Consider the following 21,811-nt stretch of genomic DNA (forward strand, 5'->3'; position numbering starts at 1 on the left):
TGAAGTAGTTCGGGAAATAAACAACCGTTTGCTATTGAAGTTTATAAGAGACGAGGTTGAATATTTAAGTTCAAATAGTATATGCCAATCTGAATTTATCCATGATCATTTTGATACAAATTTATATTCACCAGATGTTTTAAATGATCTGAAAGTATCGGGTTTACCAAACCATAAGTTAGTTTTAAAAATCGGTATTTCGGTTATGTTGCTTAGAAATATTGATCAGAAAAATGACTTGTGTAATGGGACAAGACTTAAGGTGATATCATTGAGCAAACGTGTTATTGAGGCATATATCATATCTGAAACTAATACTGGAAACCACATTTTTATTCCAAAAATGTCTTTAACTCCATCAGAAAAGAAAATTATTTTCAAATTATGAAGAATATGGTTTCCATTGGCAGTATTTTTGTAATGACCATTAATAAGAGTCAGTGACACTCATTATTCAAGGTTGGTTTGTTTCTCAAAAATCATGTGTTTTCATATGACCAATTGTACGTTGTCTTATCTAGAGTTCAAAATAGGAACATATTAAAAGTGTTAATTTTAAATAAGGATAATAGTATCACAAATAAAACTTCCAATATTGTTTGTAAGGAAGTTTTTGGGAATTTATAAACAATGTTTTTGTACCATCATTTATTTAGGTGTTGTTTTTTTTTTCGAAGCAAAAATGTCTGAAGTCTGCGGACCACCTCTGCAACCCTCTGTAGCAGAAGAGGTGGAACAAACGGCAGCAACATTTAAAAAATTCTATTTGTTTTTTAACGTTTGCAGACTACTATATTCAGTTAAAGTAAGACGTGAAAATGTTTGAAGCAGTTGGTTTAGTGTTGCGCCACGCAGCACACGCGCAACAGTTTTTAAGTCAGAAGTCTTCTAAAAAACAAACAGTTGCGAAATGTAAAATGCTGCGCGTGTGCTGCACGGCGCAACAATAAAAGACCATAAGAGGTTTTTTAGAAAAAAAAAACATCTTAGTTTTCGTGTATTACACTTCATCCATCATATTAATTAATTAATTTATAATACTTTATTGTGTTTGATTTTTTCATGTTAATTACAATATCACTATTATTCATTTTTTAAAACTTTGATATATTTTTTTTATTACACAATCAAATATACTTTTTTATTAGACAATCAAAATTATAATTCTATTTCAATTTATGAATGGTAGATTTCACGGGTTTACAAGTTAAATGATAAAATATATAAAAAATAAAAAAAAATACTTAAATATATTTTTTCCTTATTTTCCGTTTTACCGACTACAAGGATGATTTATGTAATTTCGTCTACACGTAAATAGGAGAGATAACGCCTGTTTTATTTTCATTGCGTCGATGTCGGAGGCATACGAGAGAGTGAAAGGGGGCAGGCTGACCTTCAAAGGAGGAACCCTAGCTTCAAGAAGCAAATCCATTGATAAAAAGAAGAAGAAAAAGCACAAGAAATCATCTACCGAAAACGCTAACGTCACCGAAGAAATTCTCACCGGGGACGCCGCTACTGCGACTGCAGAAGATGGTGGTGGTTCCGCGGCTGCGGAAGGTGCATCAGGAGGAGGCGATGACGGTATTTACACGATTGATGCGGCGAAACGCAGGAAGTACGATGATCTGTTCCCTGTAGAGGCTAAGAAGTTCGGGTATGATCCAAAAGCGAAGGTGAAGTCGGTTGAGGATGCCCTTGACGATAGAGTCAAGAAGAAGGCTGATCGTTATTGCAAATAGAGGAGCTCATTTCTAAATTGAAGGTACTCATAATCATTGAGCGATGTTAAATGAGATAGATCGAATGTTGATTTGCTGTGAATTGATGTTATACTCTACGTAGCCTTTTGTTTTCTGTTTCGTAAGTCACTGTTCTTGGTCTAATTGCAAGTTCATTTACTTTCACGTAGACACTCTTACCTAATTGAACATTAAGCTATCGATTAAAAATGCCTGAAAGCTTAAAGGCCATGAGAATCAACATTGTCTACAGCTACTGAATTCCCAGGGCCTCTTAGTTATTGTGGGCGAAACTGCTTAAGATTGGGAAAACAGCTGATTTATGAGTTATGACTGTGTTACATGTTTCTTTTATGCACTTTTATTGCAATTAGATAATATGCTTTGTGGTAGATAACATTTGCAAACATTCCTTTGATAAAAAAATGTACTTTCTTCTGCTAATTTTAGGTTTAACCCCACACCCGAGTTTTTAACTTTATTTGCATCTATCGATTTACTGTTATAGATGAAAATGAAACTATAATCTCAAAAATTGTGCACATCTTATTTATCAGAAATTTCACCTTTAATTCCTGACTCTTATCCCTCTCAACCAAAATAAACAAAAACAAAATTGCTGCTCAATCTTGTGTGAAGGGTTTGAAGTTTCATAAAAGGACCAAATGCAAGAAATAGCTAACATACTTTCATTCATCTGTATTACAGTATCTTACTTTCCTTTCTTTCAGTCACATCGTTTCTTTTATCTTTTTTCCTATCAGGACATTATATTTTGAAAAAAAGTATCAAATTATAGCATTGAAAATTGCTTTGTATTCAGATGACATTCCTTTAATTAGGGTTGCATACAAAAATGGGCGTGTTGTACTTGAGATTTTACTTGAAATACAAATCGGCGTGAAGTTTGTATAATTTAGATAGTTTACATTTATAAACGTTACTATGAAGTATGAAGTATGAACTAGTATCCTTTTAATCAATCTTGTAGACCTATAGAGACTATTTTACATTTTTATATAATCTGTTTCTGTAGCTGGAGACAATCAAAATATGATTGTGTCGGACCTTGGTGGGTTGTCACAGTTTGCAGGAATCCATCCAATTGTTTGTTTTTCATTGTCATATATCACCATCTTATCTTGCATCGATATATCTACAAAATACACACAAAAATTTTCACTACTTCATTCTCTAACCACGTAAGATTTTAATTTTTGCTCCATTGTTATTAGTCTCAGTACAATGCATGTCAAATACAGTACAAATGTTTTATAATCGTACCTCCAATTATGTTGAAGTTTTGAAGTCCGACTTCAGTGCCATTGAGAACTCCTAAACAGACACTCCCTCTTGACTGTGAAAGTAAGAAAAAAAAATCCAGATTCCATGTTGATTGGTGGATTTTAAATAATTGGAATGAAAAAAGGAGACTTACTGAGATAAGAAGGTATCCTTCAAGTGGGATTTCGAATTGAGTTTTGGATCTCCAACCATTGGAAAAGCTTAAAGCCACAGGCTTAAAGTACTTCTTTACATCCCTTATGCTTCTGAATGGTTTTCTTCCTTTCCAACAAAAGGGTAGAGTTTCATCATCTACTGCTTCTCGTATAGGCTTCCCACTCAATTCTTTTGTTATCTATCAATATGAAATAACATCCAAAAATGAGTATTGCGAATGTTATGTTAAAAAAAATAATAATAACAATAAAAAGGGATTAGTTGTAAGAAAGTTTTATTTTGATTAATTTCCAAAAGCGTGAAGACGTTAAATAACCAGGGAAACTAATTTACAAGCTTCATAGACGCTAATTATAAACGATAGACTTGATTTTCACGTTTTTATGGCTAACAGCCTTAAGAAACGGATTAATTGATAAAAATCCTAGTCAGAGTTAGAGTTTTATAAAAAGTTGAAAAACTTACCAAATAAAGCAAACCCTCATAAGCTTGGGAACTTAGATACGTGTATGAGCTTCCACTATCAAAAATCACAAGTAAATTCTTTAGCCCCGTTGCTTTTCCACCATAAATCACCTCTCCATACCCAGGTGAATAGTGTTTCCTGAAAGACATTTCATAAATCATCAAAAAAAAAAAAAAAAAACCATTAAGTTTCTATCAATGTTTAGTGATAAAAAAACTTCATCATCTATCTGTGTAAGATTTTTTTTTTTACACTTATTACCTATAATCGCGTGACATTGGGGTCGATATTACACGTGAAGAATCATACACATCATCTCCAAAGAACAAAAACCCACCTCCCCGACTACTGAAACAGTGCCCAACCACATTCCGAATTAGACCTTGACTATGAAGTTGCGATACAATTCCCGTTTTACCCTTCCCTAACCCAAGAACACCATCAAGTGGTTGATAAGATGGACCGGGGATCTGATCATATCCACACCTATTCACCACACGACACAAACAAAAACATTCAATTCTTATCCCACTTACATCAGTTCCAATCCCAGTCAAACACAGTTACAATCTGTATAAAAAAATGTTACAAACCCAATGGCGAGACGAGGAGTGATTCGAACGCCAGTTGTAAGATTGAGAAGAGAGACATCGTTGACAAGGACACCAAGAGATGAACCACCATCAGCATACTCGACTTCATAATCACATTGATTAGGGTCATCACATCTGTGATCCCCCGAGTGGAGTGATGCACAAAGAGGATCTTTACATGGAACTAGATCGTTATTTGGTCTATAGTAAGGATGTGGGGCCTACAACACATTACACACAAAGATAAAAGCATAAACAAGGGAAATGATTAATGTATCCATTATGAAGTATGAACAACCATATATGGTATTATGGTATAGTTTACCAAAGTTAAGTCCATTGAAAAATGTAGTATGAATGGAAAGGAATTTAAACGTTGAACTGATTATACCATGAACAACAACCTGAGTGCAATGTACACAAGGAGCATCACACTGAAGCCATGTTAGGTCACTACCCGTGTCTGGATCAACAAAATAAGGCCTCGGAGGATGCCCGATGTTTATCTGAGCATAATAATACCTGTTTTTTTTTAACCATAAATCAGATTCATCAACACAACATATTCATATTAGATTCATCAATAATCATCAGAACAGAAATGCATATAATTACTACAAATCTTGTCAAATTCAAACTGATAATTTCAAAAAAGAAACAAGTGTGTAAAATTACGATGCGAGAAATCATGAAGAACGAGTTATTTTATGATTTCCCCCCTACACATGACAAATTGGCACCATTATATATACAAGTTAATTGGAATTTTTTATTAGTTCGTCTTCATAATTTTATGGATTTCTAGTATTCACGATCAAGTCTAATGTGGTTATCATTAATTATTCGAATTTGATTTTGGTCTACATCAAAAATTTGAAGTCAAATTGTTGTTTGAAAAAGGAGCCTGAAGCTTATCTAAGTTTACTGATCGATCGGATCAACTGATACATTTCGTATAAAATCTAATTTATTCTGTTGATTTACCAAATGAAGTTAACTCGAAAATATCAATTTAGCTATTTCCTTCACTTTGACAGATTCTCCAATGAGAACTTCAACACAACGACCAATTCAAATGTCGAATCCAAAATTCTAAAGCATTTATTCGTTGATTCAAGCTGAATCGATGAGAAACTATGAAGTTAGAGATGAAGTTATTCGAGTAATTAGTACTTCTCACCCTTGAGGATAAACATTGCCGTATAGAGGAAGTACAACGGACGAACAGATTGATTTTCCGGTAGACGGCCATTTCCACCATTTTTGCCGGCGATCATCGGAAGCCGATGACGGTGGTACGATCAGCGCTAAGGACAGAAAACACAATACCACGATTATACCTGCTTTCATCGGGTGTTTATGGTTTGAATTTTTTGATAGAGAAAATATAGAGGTAAAAATAATAATTGAATAATTTTTTTTTAATAAGTTATCTATTAAATGCTTTTTTGTGTTTGTATTGACTATATATATAGAGAGAGGATGGAAGAGATACTTTGGTTGATAACGAGGGAAACAAATAACAATATTAATTTATTTTTATGATTAAAATTTTAGACCCTTTAGTTTTTTATATATAAATATTTTTAAATATAATCTTAATGTTACTTTTGTTTTAATAATATTATTTGATATAAGATATCAATATAGATTAGATATCAATTACCAATGGTCGTTTTGTCGACCTGTTTTCATTTATCATTTTAGCATTAATGCACTATTTAAAAATAAATTATTTTGATTAAAGTTAACCAAGAATAATTTAATTTGATATTATTATAAAGCGGCCCTGTCATAAAAGTGTTCATAAGTGGTTGGATATTGTTTCGATTTTCGAATATGAAACTAAAAGTAGGGAATTATATGAATATATTAATTAGTTCAGTCATTTATATAAGTAACTATGAATAAATTTGAAAAAGTAATAGTTTTAATGGAATGATTATATTGATATAAATATCAAACATTATACCTTTAGATATATACTAGAAAAAACTTTAAAAAATACGTAATTTATTCATACTAATAGTATTCATAAGTCGCCAGATATTCATATTCGCATTAATACAGTATGATTCTATGTATAATAATCGAATAAAAAATTAATACAAAGGAAATACAAAGAATATTTATGTGTTGATGGTGATGCACTGATACCTTTGGGTAATTTCTTGGGAATAAAGGCATGACCATGGCATTGCTTCATGCATTTGACTTCTTTTTCTTTTCTTTGTAGATGGGTTTTATACTGATTCGTTTTATTTAATATTTATTTTTATTGAACTAAATGTTTGTTAAGATATAGAATGTGTCGTGTTTGGGTTTGTGTGAAACATTACAAACTATTAACATTGCTCAATTAATTTTTGTAACATGACGTGTCAAGATGCTACAATATGCGACTGTGTACATATATAATAGTATGAGCTATATTTCATATTATCAGCAAGTGAGATCATTTCTAGATTGAATTCAAGTTAACTGTAAATATGTATAATAAATAATAGAGTGTTTAAGTTTGGAATAATATATTGTGTGGGTGCTTAAATTTGTAGATTGCAATTTGAGTAGTTTTGAATAAAAAACTAAATGGCTCACTAATTTTTTATAAAAAGTTTTCTATATAAATTCAAAGATTTTATGGATAAGATAGGTAATAAATTATTTTTAAAGTAGGTCACAAAAAATTTCTATAGAAAATTAGATGAATTAAAAAAAAAATTAGATGGGTCCTAAGACCCACCTTTCTTATACCTAGCTTTGCCCCTCACAATTTCTCTCTTCAATTTCTCTAAATTTTCTTTTCCTAATCATGTTTAATCAAATTTGATTACTTTTACGAGTAATTAAAATATCACGTTTAATATATCACTGCAAAGGTTATAAAAATACCTATTATTATTTTTGGTTTAAAATAATTTTTTATAGTGGTAACAAAAGAAATTGTAAACTAGGAAAAAAAATAAAATGTTAGTTTAGAAGTAAATTATATATTTATAAGGGAAAAGAAACAAACAAACAACTGAGAATTATTATTTTTTTGAGAAAAAAAGTATTACTGATTTTTTACTAATAGTTACAAGATCAATTATTAGTAATATTTACCTTCTTATATTTGATATCAAACCCGTTGACAAATCTACATAGAAAAAGTTTTTCACTCAAGTCCTTATAGTCAATGCTAATCCATCAGGTTGGTGTTTAAAATCACGTAATTCATAAGAAAATCGTTTTTGAGGCAAAAATGATGCTTGGTCTAAAAATATATATTGCTATGCTCACACAAAAAAAGAGAGATAGAGAGAGATGCTAAATGCCTACGTGCTTTCCAACTTCTCATTGTTTTGGAAATAATAATTTGATTATTTGATTTTTTTTACATAATTTATCATTAGTGATATCGGCTTTTAAAAAAATGTAATTTTGTATCTATGATTTATCATTAAAATCAGCTTAACATGAATATCCAAACTAATCCAATCACTTAGATAATTCAAATTAATCCAACGACTTAGATAATTCATATTAATCCATGTTCAACCAAGGTTTCGATCCACCAACACGAAAGGAACCATCAGAACCCCTTATGGCCAAACCATGCCAAATAAACGCCACCCTAGCCCATAACAAGTTTGGGTATTGTAAATATCTCCACCTCTAACGAAGAAGTAAATACCGTTTAAAAGCAAGCAAACTACTAATTCCAAGACCACCTGATTCCTTAGCATTAAGAACACGATTCTAAGTTACCCAATGTATTTTTCTTTCACCTGTAACATCCCAAAAATTACAATGAAAATTTTGATTTAGAAACAGATTAATCGATTAAAACCTTCAACTCAAAAATGACATTCATTAATTTGAAACCATAGTATTATCATAACTAATTTATAGGAAAGCGGAAATCATTATCTTCGATGCGTGTGTAGAGTCCTACCGAGCTCTTCTCAAGAACTCCCTATAAAATATTTAATCCACAACTGTAAGTGATACATAATTATTATACCTACTTATGAGTTTTACCAAATATTCAACTAACTATTATGGTTTTAGGTAGTATACCTTTTTCGCAAATAATATAGCACTAACAGTAGAGTATCGAACAGAGGGAATAAATTTAATTTACTAATTTAACTACTAAAAATTAACCTATAAACAAGCAAAAGTTAAATTGGTTTTTATATGATTTTGCAAGTTCAGACAAACTTAATTACAAACTTAATCAATATATTAAAAACACTTTCATTTAGTTTGAATCCACTTCTCCTCTATGGTTAGCTACTAATTATGGATATTTAAAGTTGGTTACCAAAATTTATATTATTAGTAATTTAAGTCCAAATTTACTAACGTTTCACTAATTCATGTAAAACTATGGTCATAGACAATCAAACACAGAATCAGCTATGGATTATGAATGGACTATGTAAGATTTATTTAACAAACACAATTATGATCATAATTTATGTTCTCTAGAACAAATAAATTCAATTACTTCAATTACTTATCTAAGATTGGGTCGATCCTAGCTCTAGCAATTCAATGGTCACTAAATCGCTAGGTGTTAAGTTCATGTAATTTAATGGTCAATAAGCTACACAGAACATGAATTCAAGCAATTAAAGTATCAAATATTAGCATGCTAGATATTAATAATCAAACACAAGCACACAACCAACTATTAAAATCCATAACTAATTGAACTAATCCATAGAGTTAAAGCTTCATCTAGCTAAACAGAAGCAACTAGATTTAGCTACTAATGGTTGAAAACACACACATAAATCCAATTATGAAAAAACATGATTAAATGTACCAAACTAAAGTGATGATTATAATCTTCAATCTCTAGATCTTCAATAAGTTCTCCTTCTTTGAATGCTTAGACTTGGTTTCTCCGATTAAATTTCCTACAAAAATCTCTTTCTAAACCCTCCAAGTCTATCCCCAAAACTCTTCAATTCGTAAGTGCCAAGGATTATATATATTTTTGGTAGTTATGCCTCTTACGTCGTGAGCTTGGTTGTTATCTGTATCGATCACGGACTCTGACCTCTCTTCCTTCGACTCCACTATTGTACATTTCCCAAGTGAAGTGTTACCCTTGAATTCATTATTAGCTTTGTATTTCGGATTAAAATGCTTCTTAAAGAACCTTTTCACTTTATTGTTGGAATAGTAAGCCACAGCCTCATCCTCCGAATTCATCAAGAATCCTTCATCTTCAAAACCAACTTGCTCAATAACCTTGATCTCAGAATCCTTCGTTGACACCTTCGATATCAAGGCTAGTGGACCTCCAAGATTCATTTTCCCTTCCTTAGCAATCTCATTGATTTCGCTCTCATGAGCTTTGAGCACACTGTACAAGTCTCCCAATGTATAACCATCGAAGCTTTGCTGCATTTTTATCATCAAATTGATATTCCTCCACTCTTTCGTAAGCCCATAAGGAATGTGAGATTGTATTCAAGAGTTGAACGTGTGACTCTATAACGGTTGCACCTGAATATCAACTCATTCAAGAGATCGTAGTAGAGTTTGATGGTTTCACATTCCTTTTGCTTAAATTCTCCAAGTTCTAGCAAACACTGCTTTATTGAGCTCTTCTTCGTTTTCTCACTACCTTGATACTTTTCCTTCAAAGTATCCCCGATCGATCTCTTTAACAATTTTGCAACCTTGAACAAAGTTGTAAACAACTGGTGGAAGAGCACCACGAAGTTCACTGAGACACTTTTTATCATTAGCTTTTTGTTTATCATCTTGCAAAGCAACATCGACAAAAGAACTTGTTGTTCCAGTTTGTTCTAGTCTTCTTGGACGGTAATTACACTCGTAATACATCTCTATAGATCCTCATCGATCCCATTGAGATAATCCTTCATGCGATCTGTCATTGCTCGTAGTACTCTGGAATAGGCACTGGAATCTTAATGGAAGATCCAAGCAGATGAGAAAAGGTAGACATTGTGTTTATGTTGAAATTCATAATTGTTGTACGGACTGAAGCGACGATAAGATTCAAAAAATGAGATCTAACAGATAAATCTTTCAAAAAAAGTTTAGAAAACACTCGATCAATCAAACGATCGCATAATCATAACAAATCCCTTAAATAAAACTAGTTTTCTTAATCAAAAGTGAGAAATGTTTTGAATTAGAAAGAACAATTTAAAACTTTTGAAAAAGACGAGAAAACTAGAAAATGATTGATTGTATCCTGCTCTGATACAAATTGTAGCGTGATTGAATCAAGTATTAAGAACAAAATCAAGAATAGAAAGCGTTAAAAACAAATATGTAATTATAATATGTTTGGCTCGTTGATTAGGTCTGAACAAGTACAAGAATACAAGAGAGTAAAAACACTAAAGCTCAAAAAGCATAAAAGCCTTATCTCGATTCCAATACTTACCCTATTTATAGGGTGATACAAACGCATACAAAAATACGTAAGGGCTAAACATTTAAGCTTCAACCCCTAAAACTGCCTTACATAATACATACATTCGAAGTACTTGACTTCGATATCGATACTACTCAGACCCAAAAGTACTTCGACACCTCACTACATAATTTGAAAGTTACAATTAAACCTTTTTTATAAGATTTTTTTTATAACTATTAGCGTTAAACTCTTCTTATAAGATAAATTTACACACTAAAACATGTTGCTTACAACAGTAATTGAACTATATTATTATTATTATTATTATTAGTATAATTTTTATTTTTATTATAGTAATTCAATGTTAATTTAGAAACACCAATTTTACCACCAGGTATAATATAATTTTTATTTATATTATTTGGGTCAAAGAACACCCCATGACCCCATAAGTGACTTTCCTGCAAATCTCCATTCGAATAGTCCAAAATAGATTACTAACATGTCGGTACCGGCTAACAATGCATATCCTATTATAATGTTGTTGTTGTTGATCTAAAAAGACAACTGACCATAAAAGAAACACAAAATTATGCATTTAATTGATTTTTATTCTTTGACCATGCATTTTAGGATCTAATTTAAATATAAACTGTGGAAGTTAATTAAAATAATAACCAATTCTCAGCAGATGAATTCCTAAATGTAGGAGATTTCCAACTTGATGACCACATAGGCAAAAATATAAGAGCAAAAGATTTAATTAGGTAATCAAAATAATAAATCAAATTCAAAATCTTTAGTATAAGAGCAATTACAAAGGTCACGTGCATCCCATAATTAGCTATATCAACATATCTACAACAATAGCCAATAATCTTATGCAATATATTGAAATGAACCGAAAATCTAGCTTCCAAAAAGTGAAAATCGAACACATCTTTACGTTTGTAGACGAATACTTCATGGCTACCCAACCAAATGTCTTGAATAGATGAGTTGTTTTTGAATGAAGTACTCTCATAAAATGAAAAAAAAAAACAAAAAAAGGATGCAAATAGATGAAAATACAAATAAGTAGTCAAAAATCGACTTGTATTTGAAAGATTATGTAAAAAAAGAATACAATCATTCATTTTTAAAAGAAAAAAAGATAATGTATAATAATTTAAAGGTCGATTTATAGTTTAAAAGGTGTAATTTTGGATTCTTTTTAATTCCATTCAACTAAACATAGACCTAAAGACACATATATATACTTTTCAACCTGCATGTTCCAATATAAATTTAAAGGTTGAAGACATACACATGAATTTTTTTAAAATGACGTGAAAAGATTAAATACAAGATATAGCAATGTAGTTGTAATTCTTTGCCCAGTGTCATTATAAACCAAACAACTTTCATCAAAGGGCATTTTAGGTATTACACAAACAATCAAACATTGCACGTTTCATGATATGAAGTAGATACCTTGTTTGAGTAAATGAATCTTTAATAGGAAAGGCAAATGATTTTTCCACAATATCAGACATGCTAGAAGAATCACCACCTTTTATCTGAGACTGTTGATTGATACATGAGAAGAATTCGAATGCAACCTGAAAGGAGTCCTGTTAAAAGACTCCTTTTGTTATCATTGTTATGCAGAAGAATCCCTAAGCTATCGATCGCACCTCAACGAATATAGTATATCTCTGAAATTCATTTGTTTGGTTGTTTGTTGCTTTCGATAGAATCAAAACCCCAACTTTAAATTCCAAACAAAATTGAAAATTACAGAAAATGAAGAACGGGGAGCGGTGTACCGATGTGCAAATATCACCAAGAAAAAAACACTACCGTCATGATCTCCACAACAAAATTAATTAATTGATATTGAGAAAACACTAATTTATTTATCTGTAGATAAGAAATCCACTAATGAAAGAGATAGAGACGGAGAAGAACGAATGAGTTGGTGCAAGAAACTTTATGGAATAATCAGACCAAAATTGTCGTAATTTGCAGCTTCTAGTGTTTTTAGAAAGAAGGGGAGAAAGCAATGTGATCTGGAATTGATTTTGAATTATGAATCAAAACAGATGAAAACGACGATGGTGAGATTATAGGTTAATCGGTAATTAAGAATTAATAATTAAGAAATAACAGAGCATAAGGGTAAATTTGACATTTTACTTTGTAAAATTTGGAGGCTAAAAAGATGTCACATGATACTAAAAAGAGTCTTTTGTTAGATAGGAATATAAGCTATAGTATTTATGTTTGATATATAATTCATACAGCTTAAAAAAGTAAATAAGATCATCAACAGTTGGAACATTTATTTTTTTCATACTATTTGTTATTTTTTATATATATACAAATCAACTAACGTTTGATATATAATTTACAACGGTTTATTAAATCATCAAAAGTTGTACTATTTTTTTAGACTATTTATTATTTGTTTTATGTAGAAATCAATCCACGTTTGATATATAATTTACATAAATTAAAACGGTCTATAAATTCATCAATTAATGATAAACATTACCAGTGATTTAAAACTATAAGGCTTAATAAAACCAATTGGTTAACTATATGTTTGCTTTGCTACTAACATTGATTTTCATATATAAATATTAAATCACAATTTATAGAATTGAGAATAAAACTATAGAATGTATTTGTATGTGTTTGTCGTTAAAAAAACTATATAACTATATTTTTACGCAACCAACAAACATTCACCTAACATAGATATATACCAAAGACATTAAAAAATATAATGCAGCAACATAAACATGTAAGAAAGATTCGAAGGTGCACACACCGGAGGCCAATGTTTTTTTCAAACTTAAGGAAAAAAAAAACCCAAAATATAAATATACATACGAATTAATGGAAACTACAAACCTTAATTTATTAAACAAAACAACATCATTATATCACTAATAGCTAAACAAACACTCGCAAATCAAAAACATTGTGGGATAAAGTAAATTAACACCACACTAGAGAATAATGAGAGATATTAGGAATTCATTGGCCAAGGAAAGCCAATATCAACTGATTCACCTGATTAGGGAATTGCTCCTGAACAAAATGTGACCCATTGGGCACGTATGTAACCTCTAAATTAGGTACGTATTTTTTCATCTCATCTCCATTTATTACATCTTCAACACCAGGGAATTTGAATAAATAATCCTTTTCACCCATAATCAGTAATGCTCGACCTTCTACTTTTGGATCCTCTATGTTAAACTCATACCTTTCGTCTAGTAACGACCTATACAAGATTTAAAATTAGGGTTATTCAAGTGGTCAATAATTGGGAGCTGAAATGAGTTACCTGTAGGGAACTTTGAGAGCAGTTTGAAATCCAGATTTTTCATATAAATTGCCATACGCGACAAGATCGTCCTCCGTGAACCAAGAGGGCAAAGGCGTATCTGGCTCCACAAGATCCATGATCTCCTGGTTTTCACTGGCTATTGGGATTTCACTTGCAGAGAATAATATGTAGATGTTTTTCACCACTGTTTTAGCATCAAAACGGCTGAAATCAGCTTCGGCTCTTCCAGGATTCTGTAAGTAGTAACATTGAAAGCGTATGAGTCAAGAACATTTCTTCAATGGAGAATCCGAAAATGGTGATGAATTGATGAAATTAAGTTGGGATCAGAATGACGTACCCGAAATCTCGAGATGTAGAAACCCTCGGGAAGGGATTCATGACTAACGAGAGGACCTGGAGGGATAAATGGCACACCAAGTGTTACAACTCCTAAAACCCTTTCACCGCGTAGAAGCGCAAATGCGTAAGCCACAAACGCTCCAAAATCTTTGCCGATTACAAACACCTATATGTTGAATAAGAATATGATAAAAAATCGGCGACAATTTTTTTATGAATTTTGTTAGGTTTAATGTGCTTTAATTGAATTTGCTGCATAGATATCAAATTATCAATCATATCACTTGGTTTAAGTTTAACTGGATCAACCAAAACTGCGATTCCTCTTCACCCCGAGATGATAATTATGGTAGTTCATTGGATCTCGAAGAAAAATGATGATTTTAAAGTTTAGATATGAAATCGAAGAAAGTGCAAAAACATCGTACCACAGTAGCGAAGTTCTTAAAACTCAAAACTAGGATTGATTTTGCCTGTTAAAAAGTCGATTACGAATTACCGGAGGGAGTAGTTAATGTATCACCTTGTTAATGTTGAGAGAATCGAGAATCGCGAGGGTATCGTAAAGCATGTCGGAAAAGGAAGTTTTCTCCGGTTCAACGCCGTGATCTGATAGCCCGTAACCTCTGAAATCAGGTGCAATGGCTCTGAAACCAGCATTGGCAACGCCAATCATCTGGTGGCGCCAGGTGTACCATATCTCCGGGAAGCCATGCAAGAAAACTACTGCCGGCGAAGACTCTTTTCCGATCTCGGCTACGTGAAGCTTGATCCCGTTCACTTCCACGAACTTGTGCTCTATTTGGTCCATTTTTTAGCGCAAGAGGGAAAGTTTGTTTTGTTAAATTGAATTGAAATGGTGCGATTATATAGGCTAATTATGAGATAATTAGAATCTTTTAATCTCTAAAAATAGAATATAGTTAACAATTTAGTGTTTGTTTGTTTGTGCTTTAGCGTTTTGTTGTTGATGATTAAATAATTATATGATTATTTAGCCTAATAGAAATCATTATCAAAATAATAAATATTTTTTATTATATATTCTTATAGTTTTTAAATTTCAAATTAATTTATAGGGAAAATTTCATATATATCCTTGCAGTATATATCCTTTCAAAGTTTATAATTACTTATACGTCCTTCTTAACCTATTAAACTCTCATTTATATCCGATCTCATAATTTAATAAAATATAAATCAATTTAATATCAAAAATATATTCTAAATTAAAAAATACATATAAAGTTACCAAAATACATTTTGTAAATTATATCCAAAGTTTAACTCTAATTTTCTTTTGCTAGGAATTGTTAATCAAAATTAACTCCTTCAATCCATCGTCAACACTGTTCATCGAGAACCACCGACAAAACCAAACCTATCTCTCCCTCGTTTTTTATGGTTAACCTCCTCCTCCTTCCTTCTCAGTGCACCGGTAAGCCACAACGCCGACAAAAAAAAATGCGTCGAACACTCCTCACCATTCTGACCTAGCTAGGTTCACCCTCCCTCCGATCAAAAGCAGGACATTTGATGGTAAAGTCCATCAAGTCCGGAAAAACCACTCAAGCTAACACTGGTAAGCCAAGGTAACACGATTTCTGCATGAGTCCTCAAGTTCATTCCTTTTGAAGATAATATAAACTTCAACAAGGTTCAATTTTGTTATCCTTGTATTGTATCCCTAATTTTATTCAATTTCAGGGTTTTTACATTGTAAACTGTAAACAAACATCACCTGTTTGTTGTGTCTACATTTTGATCTTAGTCCATGGATGGTTCCTTTATTTAGTCAAGAAATGGTAAATGGTTCCTTTATTTAGTCAAGAAATGGTAAAAGAAAATTGTATACTACCTAAATTCTCTCTTTCACTTCTTCTTAATTCAACAATTTCATATCATAATAGTGAAATTACATGGTTTACATATGTGATGTATCTTGCATTTTTGGTATTGCTTTAGATAGGAGAAAGAACCTTAAAATTTTTTAGATTAGGCTCTTAGAGTGTACGTCTTCTAAAGGTTGCAATTTATCCAAGAAACTTTCTCACATTGCAAACGTCAATACCTCCACAGCTTCGTACGACAAACAATACATGTTTGTCTAGTGCCGACTGTATCTCCATTTGAATGGTAGTTTTATAATTCATGATTTCCAAAACGATTAATTTGTCATTTATATATATCCTAATAATTTGTATCTATCATGTTTATGCATCCCTTTTCGATCACATCTCCTCCAGATGAAGATTGCCAAGCCATTCACATAAGGTAGCATGCACGATGAGGAAGACCCAACTTGCAGGTCGACGTATGATCAGGAGTAATAACAATGTCAAGGCATGATAAGGAGTATCACATGATAAAGAGAACCATGTAGCTAAGATTAATCATAATTAACAATGATTTAATTTTGATCTTTATTTACAAAGGGTATTTTGGTAACTTTATATGTATTTTTGATTTTTAAATATATATTTTGGTATTAAATTGATTTATATCTTATTAAATTATATGATTGGATATGAACGAGAGTTTAATAGGTTAAGAAGGATATATAAATAATTATAAACTTTGGAAGGATATATACGTAATTATTAATGTTTGCAATGATATATATGAAATTTTCCCTAATTTATTTTTCAACTATAATAATAATAATAAAAGTATCTATTAATATTTGTATTTTAGAAATTTCTTCTCATAATTGCAATGCCTTTTGTAGTTATATTTTTTGGTTTCAATTCTATACAAATTATAATTATATGCAAGGATAATGACTTGAGAGGGTAACGTACTCTAGTTTTTTTTGTCATATTTGGTTACTAAATTATTTTTGTGTTTTATTAACCTTGAACCTGTTGAAAGGTATACATTATACCAGTATGACCGGTAATAGTGGGTTTTGCCAATTTCTGGCATTGTTTCTGACCAAACATGAGTTTTTTCGGTCATCTTCTTCAATCAAACTCAATTCCCAACTAAAACCACCGCTAACACCTCCCAAATCAGCCACCAACCACCACCCTTACCTCCACCATTCCTACCTAAAACCACTACCAACCACCTCCAATTACCCACCATAACCCACTAAAACCACTAGACGGCCTCACTGGAGAAATCCTAGACGAGATTGAAAACTGCAAAAACCTCTCATTCTCTTTGTGAACCCCGTCAAACCCACACACCCTTCTCTATCTGTCATCCAACAAACCTGCAAATCGAAAGGGGGTGGGGAGGAAGTCTACAATCGATTTTTAGAGAAGAAGAAGAAACTGATGATCTCGCTAGAGAAATCCCATATGAGATCGAAAACTTCAAAAACCTCATGGTAAGCTCACGTCAGATCTTGGCGACTGTTTAGAGCTCCCGCCATTACAACTTCGTTAAATCAATCTCTAAAGAAATCAGAAGGAAGCATAGCTGTGACATTCCCAATTTTCAGAACCAAAAAAAAATTCTTTACGCTTTAAAAATCGTAATATCTTTTTTTTCCGAAATCCCTGTATATTAAAACAATTTGAGTACAAAATATTGTCTCAAAATAATAAAACTCTAGGGATGTCATAACTGATACACAACATATATTATAACGTAAAGACCTAGCGGTCATGAACTTTACTGCACGTATTCTCTCCGCATCTTACTCAAGTCTTCAGTATTCTTACACTACTACATGTGATACATGTAAATTGAGTGGGTCAGGTTGGGAAACCTGGTGTGACACATAGGGTTTTCAATCATGTGATAATAATGTATATCTTGAACTTACAAAAACCAACTATTATCATTAACACACACACACACACACACACACACACATATATATATATATATACCATACCAACGATCCCTACTGAATGATCCTATACAATGATCTTACGAGATCTACCCTAAAGGATCAATATGAACATCAAACTAACGATGTTGCTTTGGAAATTTCGTGACAACAAACGAGGTTCAATAGAGACATAAAATGAGGGGAATGAAATAAGTTTACCACGAACCTCCGTTCGTAAAAAGACCACAAGATAACTAAGTCAGGGGTGGTTATCTAGATACTATACCTAGCAGTGGTCTGGCACCCTTGGGTATTATACCCCAAGCTCACCCTATCTGGAAAAATAACATCAGACATACCTAGTAGTGGTCTATTACTAACACACTCTATTTGGTAGTCTACGAAGTTCCCTCAATTACTTCGTGAAAGGAAACACTGACACACAAAGCTCATTAAAAGAAAAAGTATGCACAAATACTAATAAAGTACCCCCGTACGCTCCCGTACTCCGACACATAATAGTGTCAAAAAAGACTTTGTACATCATAGTACGTCTGACACATTATAATACCTTGATATGAGTATGAATTTTACCCCAACACATAATAATACCCCAACACAAGTAGCACTTGAGATACAGAGCTTTGAAAAAGACTTGGTACATATTAAGTACTTTTGTACGTTGGACGAACTCCATCGATCATCAATCTCCTCACATAGAATTTATGCTTTCTTTTTCCATCATTCATGTACCCTTATTAAGATGCTACCTAATATCCAACTTAATTGAACTAAGCATTGCTTTTTAAGTCTTATTCATTACTAGGCAAGACTACAATGCTTATAATCAATTTCCAATACCAACTCCATTTAGGCAACGCTAACTAGTGTATACTTTTAACACTGAGTTTTAGGTATTAATTTACTTTTATTTAGAAATAATACTTCTAGTATTATTATTATTATTATCACATAATAATATCATATATACAACTTAAAACATATAAAACTATATCTGGTTCACACATCGTATATCATCAAATATATATCTAACATATATTTCAGGCGATAAACATATAATTCACATATAAACTTTCGATAGATATTTAATATATTTAAAAAATACTTGTATTAAAATCATGTTCATGAAAGTAACTATGTACTCACCTGACTAGTTACTAGAAACTAACTATTATCGTGACTTCAAGCTACGTTTGCTAACTTATTATCTTGCCAAAACCTTATCTCTTTTTAAGTGTGATACGCACCGACTGAGATTTTTTTAATCTTAAAACTTTCATAATTTTGGTCTTCTTTCTATCATTTGAAAAGTGTTTTCTTGAATAACAAAATCGTAAGAAAAAACCATCTATTTATACTCTCACATGAAACTAACGACAAAACAAGATTTCTTGTTGATTAGGAAATAATAGATATACATCAAAGTACTAGTGACTAGTATATACTCATCCTAAAATACATGTCATACAATGATACAAAAAAAACATATACCGTATTTGAGCCAATTACACACCACGGCCAATTCATCTTTTCTTTAATTGATTAATTGTATATATTATCCACACCTCACGCAGTGACTGAACATAGCATAACATAATCATAACTACTAGCATAAACACATATACTGCATTCTGCATCGGACCAAAATCCGAAACACATAACACAAAGACATGCTTGAATCACAAAGACCTCAAGCACAATGAACTACTGCATCGGAACTATTGCTGACTAAACGGGCCGACATTGTGGCCGTAGACCCGTTCCTACTGGAAGGAAGACTCACCTCACACTACTGAAGTCCCGCTGACCAAAACCATAACTGCTGGATGATAGATTCCCGATCTGTCAATATCAAAATAACACCCAATTAATAATTGGGTTCCACTACATAACTATAAATAAATACTGTAGACGCAAAATTGTAAAAGTCGAATATTGTGTTTTGTATTGTTTCGCATTTTATGTTATTTTACTAAGTCATATTTGTGCGAAGTGTAATGTTTAGACTTAGTATATTTTTTGTACACTCATGTTCCCTATAAATAGGGACTGAGGTTAGAAGTAGAGGATAACTTTTGTTAACGCAAACATCCTTTCTGCTTATTCTGTAATCAGTGTTCATCAATATGAGATCTGATTAATATTTACTCTTCGTGTTCTAACTCTTAGATTACTAAAATCATACTTTGTTTTCTTAAATCTCGATAACAATTCTCTTCAATTGGTATCAGAGCAGGATTCAAACTGCATCGATCTGATTTTCGTGTTAGAATCATTTGCTTTTTGAGTTGCAACTTTACTCAAAATTTTCCGCGCATTTTGGTTTTGAAAATCACATTTGATCTTCAGATTTGAATTGATTCTATGTTTGAATTGTTTAGTCGAGTAATCGATCAGTGATTTGTGATCAATTTAATTGATCAAATTCTCAATTTCATCAAGTTTTTCAAGCTTTCTGAAAATTTATGTGTTCATCAATGGCGAACTTCAACATAAATACAATGACTTCCTTCTCTCACTTGCTTGGTTCTTCAACCAAAATTCCGATGTTAATTCCAGAATTCTATGATCAGTGGGCTGATAGAATGGAAGATTACTTAAATGGAATTGAGGAAGAACTTTGGAATTGTATCGATGGAACAGTGAAAGCTCCTATTAATGTTCAACCAATTGGTCCATCTGCTGCATCTACTGAAGTTGCTGATCAACAAAAACGATTGAAGAATAATGAAAAGAGGTGCATGAGGGAACTAAGAGGTGCTCTTCCTCCTGTGGTTTATAATTACATTCGTAGTTGTAAAGCAGCAAAGGACATCTGGAACACTCTAAAAGAGAAGTATCAAGGTAGCGAAAAGACGAAGATCAATTCTGTGAAGCAATGTCTAGTTGAACTGAAAGGATTCAGACAAAAGGATGCTGAAACTCTTGAAAATTACTATGATCGTCTGAATGAGCTTATATTTCGCTGCAATAGGTATGGAATCACTAGGTCTCTCATGGAGTTCAATTTAACATTCATTATGGGTCTTCGCAAGGAATGGCGAAGTGTGAGCATGATGATTAAGAATCAACAGAGTTTTGATACAACTCACTTGAATGATCTCTACAATCAGCTGAAAACACATGAATGTGAAGTTTCAAAAATGTATGAAGAATCAAAACAAAGTATTGGAGGTCCTTTGGCTCTTGTTTCAAAGGTATCAGAAGATGATGTTAATGAAAAAGATGGTTCAGATGATGAAGGATTTTTGATGAACTCTGATGATGAGGCTGTGGCATTCTATTCAAACAATAGAATTAAGAAGTTTTTTTAAAAAGCCTGTTAATCCAAAAGGAAAGGCTAGTGATGCGAAGAGTGCAGTCATAAAAACTGGAGGAGAGGAGAGGAAGAAATTGGAGAAAGCTGATGAGAAACAAAAAGATGCGAAAGAAGTGAAGAAGCTGAAAGGTGACTCAGGAATTTAGTGTCACTACTGCAATGATGCGAATCATTTTGCAGCCGATTGCATGTTGCGAAAGAAAGAAAAGAAGAAGGAAAAAGTTAAAGATGAAGCATACTACTCTGAAAAGCTTGAAGAGATACATGCTAAGACCAAAGGAGTGTCTTTGGTTGCGAAAGGTGAAACTGATAATGAAGAAAGTGGTATGTATCAGATCTGGTCTTTAGG

General features: G+C 32.1%; 3 protein-coding genes across 4 annotated transcripts; 1 reads left to right on the forward strand and 2 right to left on the reverse strand.

Annotated features, from left to right (window-relative positions):
* Nucleotides 1–1,325: 1,325 nt before the first annotated feature.
* Nucleotides 1,326–1,910, forward strand: LOC145042072 (uncharacterized). Its single transcript, XM_078990435.1, has one exon. It carries the CDS (start codon nt 1,356–1,358, stop codon nt 1,743–1,745), a length of 390 nt encoding a protein of 129 aa, XP_078846561.1. The 5' UTR covers nt 1,326–1,355; the 3' UTR covers nt 1,746–1,910.
* Nucleotides 1,911–2,589: 679 nt separating this feature from the next.
* LOC145042071 (Eukaryotic aspartyl protease family protein) lies at nt 2,590–5,704 on the reverse strand. Of its 2 annotated transcripts, none has more exons than XM_078990432.1 (8): nt 5,446–5,704; nt 4,670–4,787; nt 4,266–4,486; nt 3,934–4,158; nt 3,672–3,810; nt 3,184–3,384; nt 3,030–3,102; nt 2,590–2,901 (listed from the first exon to the last, which is right to left on the reverse strand). In XM_078990432.1, exons 1-8 carry the CDS (start codon nt 5,613–5,615, stop codon nt 2,792–2,794), a joined length of 1,257 nt encoding a protein of 418 aa, XP_078846558.1. In that variant the 5' UTR covers nt 5,616–5,704; the 3' UTR covers nt 2,590–2,791. The 2 variants fall into 2 exon arrangements, with proteins under 2 accessions (XP_078846558.1, XP_078846560.1); XM_078990434.1 differs by having other exon boundaries at nt 4,657–4,787; nt 5,446–5,703.
* A 7,758-nt stretch (nt 5,705–13,462) lies between these two features.
* Nucleotides 13,463–15,185, reverse strand: LOC145042073 (epoxide hydrolase 3-like). The gene is made up of 4 exons (XM_078990436.1): nt 14,862–15,185; nt 14,337–14,504; nt 13,994–14,229; nt 13,463–13,930 (listed from the first exon to the last, which is right to left on the reverse strand). The coding sequence occupies exons 1-4, from the start codon at nt 15,147–15,149 to the stop codon at nt 13,681–13,683; spliced, it is 942 nt and encodes a 313-aa protein (XP_078846562.1). The 5' UTR covers nt 15,150–15,185; the 3' UTR covers nt 13,463–13,680.
* Nucleotides 15,186–21,811: the final 6,626 nt, after the last annotated feature.

This window comes from Lactuca saligna, chromosome 4, assembly GCF_052625555.1.
Source record: "Lactuca saligna cultivar CGN05327 chromosome 4, ASM5262555v1, whole genome shotgun sequence".
Lineage (NCBI taxonomy): Eukaryota > Viridiplantae > Streptophyta > Magnoliopsida > Asterales > Asteraceae > Lactuca > Lactuca saligna.

Coding starts and splice junctions, on each gene's coding strand:
- LOC145042072 (XM_078990435.1), top strand. CDS start 1,356: ATGTCGGAGGCATACGAGAGAGTGAAAGGGGGCAGGCTGACCTTCAAA.
- LOC145042073 (XM_078990436.1), bottom strand. CDS start 15,149: ATGGACCAAATAGAGCACAAGTTCGTGGAAGTGAACGGGATCAAGCTT. Junction 14,230..14,336: donor TCTACATCTCGAGATTTCGG/GTACGTCATTCT, acceptor TACTACTTACAG/AATCCTGGAAGAGCCGAAGC. Junction 13,931..13,993: donor GCTCTCAAAGTTCCCTACAG/GTAACTCATTTC, acceptor AATCTTGTATAG/GTCGTTACTAGACGAAAGGT.
- LOC145042071 (XM_078990432.1), bottom strand. CDS start 5,615: ATGAAAGCAGGTATAATCGTGGTATTGTGTTTTCTGTCCTTAGCGCTG. Junction 4,487..4,669: donor CTTGTGTACATTGCACTCAG/GTTGTTGTTCAT, acceptor AATGTGTTGTAG/GCCCCACATCCTTACTATAG. Junction 2,902..3,029: donor AAACTTCAACATAATTGGAG/GTACGATTATAA, acceptor TGTATTTTGTAG/ATATATCGATGCAAGATAAG.